This window comes from Marmota marmota, unplaced genomic scaffold (genome assembly GCF_001458135.2).
Source record: "Marmota marmota marmota unplaced genomic scaffold, marMar, whole genome shotgun sequence".
Lineage (NCBI taxonomy): Eukaryota > Metazoa > Chordata > Mammalia > Rodentia > Sciuridae > Marmota > Marmota marmota.
The window spans coordinates 10,177,092-10,188,596 of record NW_026000241.1 but is presented as its reverse complement, the minus strand read 5'-3'; the positions used below and the strand labels follow the sequence as shown (position 1 = coordinate 10,188,596).

Sequence of the window (11,505 nt, the reverse complement as noted above, 5' to 3'; positions counted from 1 at the left end):
TTTTGGGGGTTTTTTTTTTTTTTTTTTTTTTTTTTTTGGTATGCTTGCAGCCAAGTCTTGGGAGAGTTTCCCGGACAGAGGTCCTTGTGGCCGCTGCCTTAAGACTTGCGGCCGAGGCTGCCACTGCTTTCTGACCCAGGCCACTGCAGGCAGCAGTCCCCACACACACAGCATGGAGCTCTGGGGAGCCTACTTACTCCTCTGTCTCTTTACTCTCCTGACCCCCATCACTGCTGAGTCGCCAACCCCCAAGGTCAAGAAGGCTGTAAATGCCAAGAAAGGTAAGCTGGGGATCAGGGCCCCTCCCCATCTTCCAGGAAGCAGGTCACCCCTCCTTTGTGTGACCTCATGTTCCTTCCTTTCATTTCCTCCCTGATGGGTCGTCTTGAGAACTTTGGTGAAGTGCCCTTTGGGGGCTGAAGGAGTTCTTTCTCTCTCTCTCTCTCTCTTTTTTTTTTTTTTTTTGGTGCTGGGGATTGAACCCAGGGCTTTGTGCATGTGAGGCAAGCACTCTACCAACTGAGCTGTATCCCCAGCTCTGCAGAGTTCTTTCGAGGGGGAGGGGTGTTTGCCAGAACCATAAGGGTCCCAGACTCTTAAAATTGGAAAGAACTTTCCAGATCGTCTGAACTGACATCTGCTCCCCAACTCCTCAGCCTTTTAAAGAAACCAAACCTTTGGTTTGGGAGTGTGGAGATGCTCTCCCACGAGGGGGTGCTGTGAGTTTGTGCTTTGTAATCTCAGGACCTTGGTTTTCTCAACTGTAAAATGGGGAGAGTAGTAGTTGCTCAAAGGTTTGTTGTGAAGATTTGATGATGCTAATTAGGTAAAGACACCTAGCCCAGGGTCTGGCACATCTTCCAGGCAGCAGATCACAGGGCGTGCTTAATGCACAGGGGAAAAGAGGGGACAAGGAATCTCTCAATTCCGTTGGGTGTCACAGCCTGTCTCTGCTGCCTCTGGGGTGTGGAGTGCTCTTAGATTGCCTTGGTTGCAGTGAGACCTGCCCTGTGGCCTCTCCAGCAGTGAGGTCACCCTGGGCTGCTTGGAGACACCAGCTGAATGCGATGGCAATAGATGGAGCTGTTGTCCCACAGGCTCAGAGGCCAGCAGAGAGAGTCCAAGGAGGAGAGGGTGGGGATTTAGGCAGAGAAACAGGCTGCCAGAGCCAAGAGCCCAGCAAAGGAAGGAAAGAGGGTGGGGTGTCCTCTGTCCTTCTCCAGCTCCTCTGTAAATGGGACAGTAAGCACATAAAGGTCCATGGGGACCATGGAGCCTGCAATGCTACAACAAAGAATAGGGCAGATTTGGGAACTGCTAGGAAAAAGATTCAGGGGCTTGGGGTGTTATGTGTGGGCCCTGGGTTCCATCCCCAGAACTGCAAAAAAAAAAAAAAAATTAAAAATGAATCTCCAAGACTGAGCTTACAAAGTGAACAAAACAGGATGGATACTGTGCTAACATTTATTTTGGAGAAGGGATTTGTGTAAGAGTACACATTAATTGTATATGCATAGAATTTTTCTGGAGGGATCCACAAGAGCAAATAATAGTGGCTACCTCTGGGAAGGCAAACAGGTTGTGAGGGAGACTTTAACTTTTTGAATGGTTTGAATTTTTAAATTATATGCATGCATAACCTTTTACCAAATATCCATTTAAAAGAGATGGTTAATATCCATGAGCATTAGTCAGTGGGTCACCAGGGGAGATTCTTTGTGAAGGAGGCAGCTCAGAGCAAATAAGAGAATTTCCTTTCTTTTAAAAAAAATTTTTTTTTTTTAGTTGTAGATGAACACAATACCTTATTTTACTTATTTATTTTTATGTGGTGTAGGGGATTGAACCCAGGGCCTCACATATTCTAGGCAAGCGTTCTACCGCTGAGCTACAACCCCAGCCCCAGGAGAACCTTCTTTCTTTCTTTCTTTCTTTTTCTTTTTATTTTTTGCACCAGGGATTGAACTCAGGGGCACTTGACCACTGAGCCATGTCCCCAGCCCTATTTTGTATTTTATTTAGAGATAGGGTCTCACTGAGTTGCTTAGCACCTCCCTTTTGCTGAGGCTGGCTTTGAACTCACGATCCTCCTGCCTCAGCCTCCCAAGCCCCTGGGATTACAGGCGTGGTTCACTGTGCCTGGCCCCAGAAGAACTTTCTAGTGTAGAAAATAGTTGCTAATTCCTCAAGTTTACTGAAGATTTGGTATGTGTTTATTTAATTTGTAATTCATGTCTTCAGTGGTATAAAAGGAGAGAGTGAGAGAAGGCAAGGCCTTGGTCCTTCCCTGCTGACACACGGGCCTCTGCTCCAGCGGTCTCCATGCCTTGGAGGCCCAGGCCTCGGGAGCCCTCACAATAGCACCAGAGCCCACCTCAGAGTTTTGACTCTGGTTGGATTTTCTTCCTTCCAGTTACCTACAGAGTGAAGCCCACGGAGCTGTCCCTCTGTGCTAGACTGATACACACACAGTAGCCTGGGAGCGTGGTCCCTGCTCTTAGGATGGGAACTGGGGTGGTTTTCACTCAAGCAGCAGCAGCCTGAAGTGGGGGGTCATGTTAAAATCCAGGTGCTGGCCCCCCCCAACAGAGATTCCCGCTCAGGGTTGTAGTGGCCCCACCATCTGCCTTTCCCAAAGGTCTCCAGTGATTCCCAGGACTGCAGCGGTCACTAGCGCACTGGCGGCTAAACATGAAAACCTGGTTTCTTCCACTTGTGCACATGTAACTGGATGGGCGCACCTCTGTGCTAAGTGGGAGCTAGGTGGTTCCAGGCTTACAGAGTCCTCTGAGCTGGATTGTTATCCTCCCATTTTATAGATGAGGAAACAATCCAAAGAGGCTGAGCAATTTGTCCCAGGTCACCCATGTCTGCCACCTGCCAGCCCCTGCAAATGGTGGCATTCTGTTCCTTTGTCCCCGGGCTGAAGAGCCTGTCCTGCTGTTCTGTGCTCCTTCTTCCAGCTTAGGGAAGTGGTCTTTAGGCTCTCAAGGGCCTCTCAAGGGCTCCCTATGCTCTCAACTCTTCTGGAGCTGACAGGGTGGCTGCTCCCTGGCCCCTGCCAATCCCAGCCTCATCCAATCCCCAGGACAAATGGGGACATGGTGCACTGAAGCAGGAGCAAGTGAAGGATGGGTCCCACTGGGGGAAGGGAAACTGGAAGTCGTTGGAGGACCACTACCAGGGACAGAGAAAGAGAGAACTCACCCAGAGAGCAAGGCTGAGGGGAGTCCTTTCCCTTGTCCATCTGAAGCTGGTCCTCTCTGCCTGTCCCTTCCCTGTCCTGGTCTCTACTTCCTTCCTCACGTGTTTGTGACTGTCCCCATTTTCTCCTGACTTCATCCTAGATGTCGTGAGCCCAAAGATGCTTGAGGAGTTTAAGAACCGGCTGGACAGCCTGGCCCAGGAGGTGGCCCTGCTGAAGGAACAGCAGGCCCTGCAGACGGGTGAGTGGGGCCCTCTCTGAGCAGGAGCACAGCTGAGAGCCCAGGCTGGTGGCTGTGGCAAGGAAGGTGTCTCTGACTGCCAGCCAGCATCAGGGCCCTGGCTGCATTAGGCCAGGCCTGCAGGCCAGGGCAGCAGGGTCAGGGAGCCCTGTCCCCAGCCCGCTTCCTCTGGAGAGATCCCTGACCAGACCCAACCAGGCATGCACAGCTGTCTCTGCCCATAACAGGGAGGTGTGGCAGTTGAACTGCCCCAGGAGGGCAGGAGGCTCCCCAACAGGAATCATTACTGCCCAGGAGAAGTAGGACCCCCAGGCCACTCCAGGGACAGAGGTGGTGGCCCAACCTGACATAGCTCCCAGGAGGCGCTCCACTGAACAGCTTCCACAGTCCTAGGGCCATGTTAGACTCAAAGTCATGTCAGCAGTGTGACTGGTGCTGTCCCTTTGAGTCATCTGAGGCAGGACTAATCACCTCCAACTGAGCCCAGTGAGGCAGGGAGAGATCTGCACCCAGTCCCACAGAGCAGGAAGCAGCTGGGGGTCAGGCTTCAGCCCTCCTGGCTCTGCACTCCCCTGGCCAGCAAAGATGTGTGACATCGCACAGCTGGGGAGTAAGGTCACAGCCACCTGCCCAGCAGCCTGAGGGCTCCATTCTCCATACTCCGAAGTCTCACCCACTCCTCTATGACCTTGGCCTCCAGTCCAGGGAGCAGGGAGACGCAGCGTTCTCACGGGTGGTCATCTACAGTGCCTGGCGCTGTTCCAAGTGTTTAATGCACATTAACTCACTGGCTGAAAACCCACACAGTGGGCCTGCCACTCTGTCACTATGTTCACACCCTTGCTTCCCACCAGGAAGCTGACGACCTTGTCAACAGCCGAGAAGAGCAAAGCCTCCCTTGGCTGTGCTCTGCAGCCTCTCAGTTCCCAGCCTGGGGTCACCCTGACTCCTCCTTAGCAAATCCACAAACCTCCCTGTGTCCATGGCTGCCCTCTCACCAGCAGCTTCTATGACACAGCCCACCCACTTCCTGGGTTCTGGGCCCTTCCCTGCTTTGCCTCCTCAGAAGCCTCCAGGATACTTCTCACAAGGCAGTCTCCCACTCGGATCCTTTCTGCATTCACACTGGCCATCCTGTCCTTTGAAAGTGCCACCCTCTGTCCCTCCTAGTACAGGGTCTTTGCACATGCTGTTCAGGCAGCCTGGGTCGCTCAACAGTCACCTCATACAAGCCTGCAGAGTACCTTCTCAGGAGTCTCTAAGCCCTCATCAAGCAGGCTCCTCAGCTACAGCACTCTCAGAGAACAACGTCCTTTCCTTTTGTCACATTGACTGCAGTTGTAACAGTGCACTTGTTTCTAGATTTATATCTGCTCCCCCCCATTAGACTCTATGCCCCAAGGACACATGCCTCTTTTAGATTGTCTCATCTCCCTCCCGTCCCTGTCCAGCATAGTGTCTGCCACAGATCAACACTCAGTAAATCTTTCTTCAAGGAAAGACAAACACACAACCTTGGATACTTTGCCTAACATGGCAGGTGGGAGAGAGAGAGGATTCTAGAAAAAAAGCATCTCCAGAGACGTCTTTTATTTTAAATAATGGAAACCAGTGACTTCAACAAAATGTGAGTCTGGAAGTAGTCTGTTACGTTTTTGTTCAGAAACTCCACCTTATGGTCCCTACACGGTTGCTCCAAATCCAAGCATCAGGAGGGCATTTGAGGCAAAGAGGGGGGAAAGTGGCCCAGCATATCTGTCCCATTTGTCAGGAGAGTATCACTCCTCCACTTCCACCCCACCAACCAGAACCCTACAAATCTGTAGCTCTAAGAGCACTGGAGAAAACAAAAAGCGAGCTTTTCTGGTCTCTGTGTTAGAAGGCAGAAGGGAGAAGACAGTTGGGAAGTGGAGTGTCCACTACAGAGGGGGCATTTCAAATGAGCACAGGGCCACTCTGGGCATCAGTTTCCTTATCTACAGAGCAGAGGTTCTAGGGGTAAACTTGAGCATAAACTCTGAGGTTTCTTGCACGTCTGAATTATGTACTCGTGAAGTCAATGTAAGTGAGGGTGAGGACCTCCTGGCGCCAAAGTCCATGACATATAGAGGTCCAAGGTACTCTCTTCTGCGTCTGCTGATTCCTAGTAAGTCCCTGGCTTCCTGAGGGATCTCCTTCTGTTACCACATCCCACAATCACCTTGATAGTGAACCCACCCACAGCAAACAAAACCAATCAAACCAAAGTGTATAAATCAGGGCTTGTGGAGGTGAGGCTTCTCCCCTGTCCTCTGCCCCTTTTTTCCCTTCCCCCGTCAGCAATGCATGTGAAGGACCCACCCAGTATGGCAGAGCCAGGCACAAGGAGACAGCTGCTTTGGGAAAGGGGTGTGGCCTTGGGCCAGGTGGCTGTCTCCTACAGAGGCAATCCCCCCAAAGGGCTGAGGGCAGAGGGCTGTCTTCCTGCACACTTCCAGAAGCAAGTCCTTCATCCCTAGGGGGCCCTAGGCAGAGTGCCAGTGTCCCCAGCAGGAAGGAAGCCTGGTTTGGCTAAGCTGCAGGTCCTCACGAGGCAGAGTGGCTGAGTTGGGACAGAGTGTGTGACTAGACACCTCTGTGAGGCTTCAGGCCCCTGTTGAGGGTTGTCAGATGCCCACGGGGGCATACATGGAGATGTTGCTCTGTTGACATTTGCTGCATGAAGTGGAAGTAACCAGGTGAGCAGGTGAGTGAGTTGTAGGGGTGAGATGGGGGAGGTGGAATGCTGTGCCTGACATTTGTAGGGCAACAGCAAAAGGCATACACCCCATCTGTCTAAATATTTAACTTAGAAGTTAAGCGATAAAACAAACTGCTCAACAAAAACACCTCTCTCCTCCTAACTTGAACAAATAGTATTTCCTACAAACTTTGAGGCCAGGTTCAATCTGAGAATTCTTAAGACTCTTGAGTTCCATGCCCAAAAAAGCCAGTGCCCATCTATTCTGTTTTGTCTCCTGTCTGAAGGTCTTGCAACCTCCGCCTGCAGCACTCAGTCCCTGGAAGGTCTGACCTGGGAAGAGGGCCATTGCAGGCCAGGGATCGCTGCAGGTCCCGGGTTCCAGGGTGTGGTCCAAGCTCAATGTGGGCATGCACCCTGGCCATACAAGCCCTGGGATATTAGAGGGGTGAGGCAAAAGGACCATAGCTGGGTTCCCTGGGAAGCTGGCTCTGAGATGGAGTGAATCCATTAGGAGTGAATCCACACTTCTGGGGGTGCAGGAAGGGAGTGCAATGTAATGGGGTAGGGGAGAGTTGAGGTTAGCCTCCGTGTGTGACCCCACAAGAGCCAGAAAGTGAAAAGAGCCCTTGAGAATCATCCTGCTTTGAATGGAGGTTAGACTCCCACAGCCCTCAGGTGGCTCTCTGCAGCAGAGAACGGGATCCCAGTGGCAGGGTTTCAAGAACAAGGATCTGGGCGCTGTGCCTCAGTGTCCCCCACAACAGGGTCTTTTGCCGGAGTCTAGGGGCTGTAAAGGTCGTAGAAGATGGGATGAAGGATGGTGGGCCTTCCTGGGACTGGAGCAGGTGTTTGACTTGGAACCGGGGACCCGCACCGGGGACCCGCAGTGACAGCCATCTCTCCCCCCTCAGTCTGCCTTAAGGGCACCAAGGTGCACATGAAGTGCTTCCTGGCCTTCCCCCAGCCGAAGACCTTCCACGAGGCGAGCGAGGACTGCATCTCGCGCGGGGGCACGCTGGGCACGCCGCAGACAGGCTCGGAGAACGACGCCCTGTACGAGTACGCGCGCCAGAGCGTGGGCAGCGAGGCCGAGGTGTGGCTGGGCCTCAACGACATGGCAGCCGAGGGCTCCTGGGTGGACATGACCGGCGGCCGGGTGGCTTACAAGAACTGGGAGACCGAGATCACGGCGCAGCCAGACGGCGGCAAAACCGAGAACTGCGCCGCCCTGGCCGGCGCGGCCAACGGCAAGTGGTTCGACAAGCGCTGCCGCGACGCGCTACCCTACGTCTGCCAGTTCGCCATCGTGTAGCCGCTGGCTGTGCGGCGGAGGAGGGAGACCCGGGGCGGGAGGGGTAGGGGTGGCGGGGTCCCGGGGAGGGGCGGGGATCGCGGGGTCCGGGGATCTTAGGGCGCCCGGGGAGTGTTAGGGGAGACCTTGCTGCTCCCGCCCTGGTGCCTCCTCTTGCAATAAAGTCGGTGCAACTTCTGGAGTCCTTGGGGTCTGTGCTGGGTGCGCCGGGCGGGGCGGGGCCGAGCGGCGGGGGCGGACTCGGGAGGCGGGGCGGGACTCCGGGAGGCGGGGCCAGAAGGCTGGAGCTGCATATGCCAGAAGCCAGCTGAGCACAAGGGTTCCCACCACCCAGGGATACACAATGGGAAGACCGGACAGAGGACCGGGTCGGGGGAAGGGAGTGAGAGAGAGTGGCTCTTTTTCTTTTTATAACTTTGTGTACCTAATCTCAGACTTCCAGAAAAGTTCCCCAGATGTTATCATTTCCTTATATTTGCCTAAGCCTTTTATTAGTTTTTGACAGTGAATGCATTCGATTCCCGTTTATCCCTAAATACTTCGGTGTGTGTTTCCTGAAAGCAAGGATATGGTCTTCCACAAGCAACAACACGTTTATCAAAATCAGGAAATAAACTGATCTGGTATTGTTATCTAAGTTACAGTTGTTATTCAAAATTTCAGGTTTCTTTTTGTAGACCCTCTTCCATCTGTTGGAATCCTGCACACCCACCACCCCCTCCATTTCTCCTCTTCCTGGGGATCTGGGATGCACTGAAATACTGGGACCTGCTGTGGGGTAGGGGAGGAGTGGGGAACATCCATCCACCTTCTACCTCAACACACCCTGGGGCTGGGGGGTGGGGTGGTCCAGGAGCCAAATGTGGCAGTCACCAACACTTCCCCACCAATGACCAAAGTGTCCCCTTCCTTCATACTCACAGAAGGCTAGTCAGGGGGTCCAAGTGTTGCTCCATGTTATCATGGAGCAGTTTTGTGCCCACCATATTGGAGGAACTTTTACTATTATTAGTAGTAGAAGTAGTACCACCAGAGGTGCTTAACCACTGAGCCACATCCTCAGACCCTTTTAGTTTTTATTTAGACATGGTCTCACTAAGTTGCTTAGGGCCTTGATAAGTTGCTGAGGCTGGCTTTGAACTTGCAATCCTCCTGCCTCAGAGTCTTGAGCTGCTGGGATTACATACGTGCATCACCATGTCGGGCATGGAACTTCAAACATGTCATCTGGTTTAGTTTTATCCACCCAGGATGAGAGGTGTCATGACCATCATTTTACAGGAAAGGATATAGAGGCTCAGGGAAGTTCAGTGGCTTCTATTGGTCACAAAACTAGTAAGTAGTAGCTGAGTCAGAATTTAACCTAGGGTTCATTCCAAAGCCATTGGTCTTTGTACCACCACTGCATGTTTGCTTCCTGTGACTGGAACTTTCCTGAGATAAAATTAAGAGGTGGTCTAATGTTCCCCAGAGGGTATTGACCAGCTCCTGGCATGACCTGGCCCAGTCAATCACCGTAAACCCAGCTGTAGTGACACCTCCCTGGTGACATTTTCTGCACCCCTCAGCAGTGGCCATCGCTCTACTGTCTGGATTTCCATAGCACCTTTTGCTCCCTATCTTCTATTGTGTCTTGCCTTCAGTGATAAATGGATGATAGTTGATATACTGATGTGGTGGGTTGGGGAGACAGCTTACAGTGAATGTTGAACCTACTCTGTGCCAGGAAGTCTGTTTGTCATTATCACAGAAAGCATCTCACAAAACTTAACATATGGGAGGAGGTGATGAGATCCGTTGCTGGAAGTACAGAAACTGAGACTCAGAAGGACGATGCCGTATGTTCAAAATGGTCCAGCAAGTGAAGGACAAAGCTGAGGCTCAAATCTGTCTTGTAACTCAGTTCTGAACTCTTTGACCCCCATTCCCTGGGGCTGAGAGTGGCCACGGTTTTTTCAGACTTCTTAAAATGAGTGGCTGCCCTCAAGAGGACACCACTAGCCTCTGTGAGAGTAGGATCTGGTGGGAAGGTAGTCACTAGGCCACCATCTGGGCAGGCAGCAAGCATTACCTAGCTCCAGCAGCAGGTGGCAGTATGGGCAAGAGAATCACATCTTTTACCTACCTCTAATGCTCTTGCGTGTGGGACACCTGTTCTCTGATTTTGTCTCCTTTTTTCGGAGGTTCTCATTGCTGGCCTTGAGCTCCTGGGCTTCTGGGAGCCTCCCACCTCAGCCTCCTGATGAGCTTGTCTTTATTTTAAATTTCACATCTTGTTCATCATGAATATTTTAGCATTAAATATGAAATGATAGTGTGTTCAAATACAATTGATCTGCTTATGGAGGATTTTCTTTGGCATCCCCTTAAATTTTGTATCCCTGGCGAGTGCCCCATCCACCTTAGTCCCTGATCTTCCTCAGAGGTAAACTTGGGAGCATGTTTTTAGATGTAATACAATGATAGTTTTAAGGGAATCAGTGTCTAACTCTTCATCTTCTGAACTGCACTACCCAGGCACAGGCTTGGGTCAGAAGCCTCCCCTCCTGTTTTCTCTTTAAAATCACCTTTTCCCCTTTTTACAACAGAAAGGCCACTCTTTCACCCATCCTGATCTTACTATGGTGTGTAGAAAGCTTTGGTGATGCCAAACAAAGGGACAATTTGAAATATTATTAGTGTAAGGGTTGAGAAAGTAAAAGACGGGGCAAACCATCTGTTATGCTTTAGATGTATGGTGTCCCCCAAAAGCTCACATGTGAGACAGTGCAAGAACGTTCAGGGGTAAAATGATTAGATTATGAGAGTTGTAACCTGGATTGATCCATGGATATGGATTCACTGGGTGGTAACTGTAAGCAGGGAGGGTTTGGCTGGAGGAGGTAGGTGACTGGGGCAACCCTTTGGGGTTTATATTTTTGTCCCTGGTGAGAGAAGTTCACTCTGTTTTCTGGTGGCCTGAGGTGCTTTCCTCCATCACGCCCTTCTGCCATGATGCTCTGCCTCATCTTGGGCCCAGAGATATGGAGTCAATGTCTATGGAATAAGACCTCTAAAACCAAAGACCTCTGAGCCAAAATAAACTTTTCCTTCTCTAATTGTTCTTGTCAGGTATTTTAGTCACAGAGATGAAAAGGCTGACTAAAACACCATCCTTTTGCAAATTTAGAAGTTTTAATCCTTTACCTTCAATACCTTTAGGGACGACCCTAACCAAATTATCAGCCAATAGACCATACAAAATAATTCCCGACAATTAAACACTTTTGACTTGAACCTAGAAGTTCAGGTGTTAAGTGACAACCTGGTAACAAAACTCCTTGTGGTCCCACCAGCGTATTTATCTGCACAAGATTTCATTTTACAAGTATAAAAGTGAAAAAATAGCAATAATGTCAATGCTGAATCCTGCTTCCTTCTAGGACTCATGAACCAATTTTTAAACAACCTACTCATCTGATTATAAAAATGTATGAGATGAATCTGTGATGTCTTGATCAGTTGTGTGCTAAGAACATGTGCTAGTCAGCTTTTCATTACTGTGACAAAATACCTTAAATAATCAGCTTATAAAGTGGAAAGGTTTATTTTGGCTCATGGTTTCAGTCTATACTTGCTCAAGAGCCCCCTTGCCTTTGGACCTGTGTAGGCACAGTACATCACAGCGGGAGTACGACAGAAGAAAATCTCACCTCATGGCAGTCAAGGAGCAAAAAGAGAGGGGGTCCCAATATCCTCTTCAAGGGCACACCCCCAGTGACCTAACTTTCTTCCACCACCTCCCAAATAGCTCTACAAGCTGGGGATCAAGATTTCAACACATGAGACTTGGGAGAACATTCCTCACCTAAACTAAAGCCCAGCAACTGTGTTGGGGAAATGCTAACAAAATACGTTTGAAGAGCACTGGCTTAAAACCTGTCTGGGAACAGTGGTGCTCTCAGTGTTTGTGGGGATGGCTGAGCAGGAGTGGCTTCCCGCTAGGGGTCTTCTGGGTCTTCCTGCCAGCCCTGCCTCAATGATGT

General features: G+C 50.8%; 1 protein-coding gene across 1 annotated transcript; it reads left to right on the top strand.

Annotated features, from left to right (window-relative positions):
• The first annotated feature begins 47 nt into the window (after positions 1 to 47).
• Clec3b (C-type lectin domain family 3 member B) lies at positions 48 to 8,117 on the top strand. The gene is made up of 4 exons (XM_015489385.2): positions 48 to 281; positions 3,348 to 3,446; positions 7,080 to 7,708; positions 7,748 to 8,117. The coding sequence occupies exons 1-3, from the start codon at positions 173 to 175 to the stop codon at positions 7,478 to 7,480; spliced, it is 609 nt and encodes a 202-aa protein (XP_015344871.1). The 5' UTR covers positions 48 to 172; the 3' UTR covers positions 7,481 to 7,708; positions 7,748 to 8,117.
• Positions 8,118 to 11,505: the final 3,388 nt, after the last annotated feature.

What these genes read in the sequence shown, in the direction of transcription:
- Clec3b (XM_015489385.2), top strand. Translation starts at nt 173, where the DNA reads ATGGAGCTCTGGGGAGCCTACTTACTCCTCTGTCTCTTTACTCTCCTG. An exon ending in GGCTGTAAATGCCAAGAAAG is followed by an intron (nt 282 to 3,347) that starts GTAAGCTGGGGA and finishes ACTTCATCCTAG; the next exon opens with ATGTCGTGAGCCCAAAGATG. An exon ending in ACAGCAGGCCCTGCAGACGG is followed by an intron (nt 3,447 to 7,079) that starts GTGAGTGGGGCC and finishes CTCCCCCCTCAG; the next exon opens with TCTGCCTTAAGGGCACCAAG.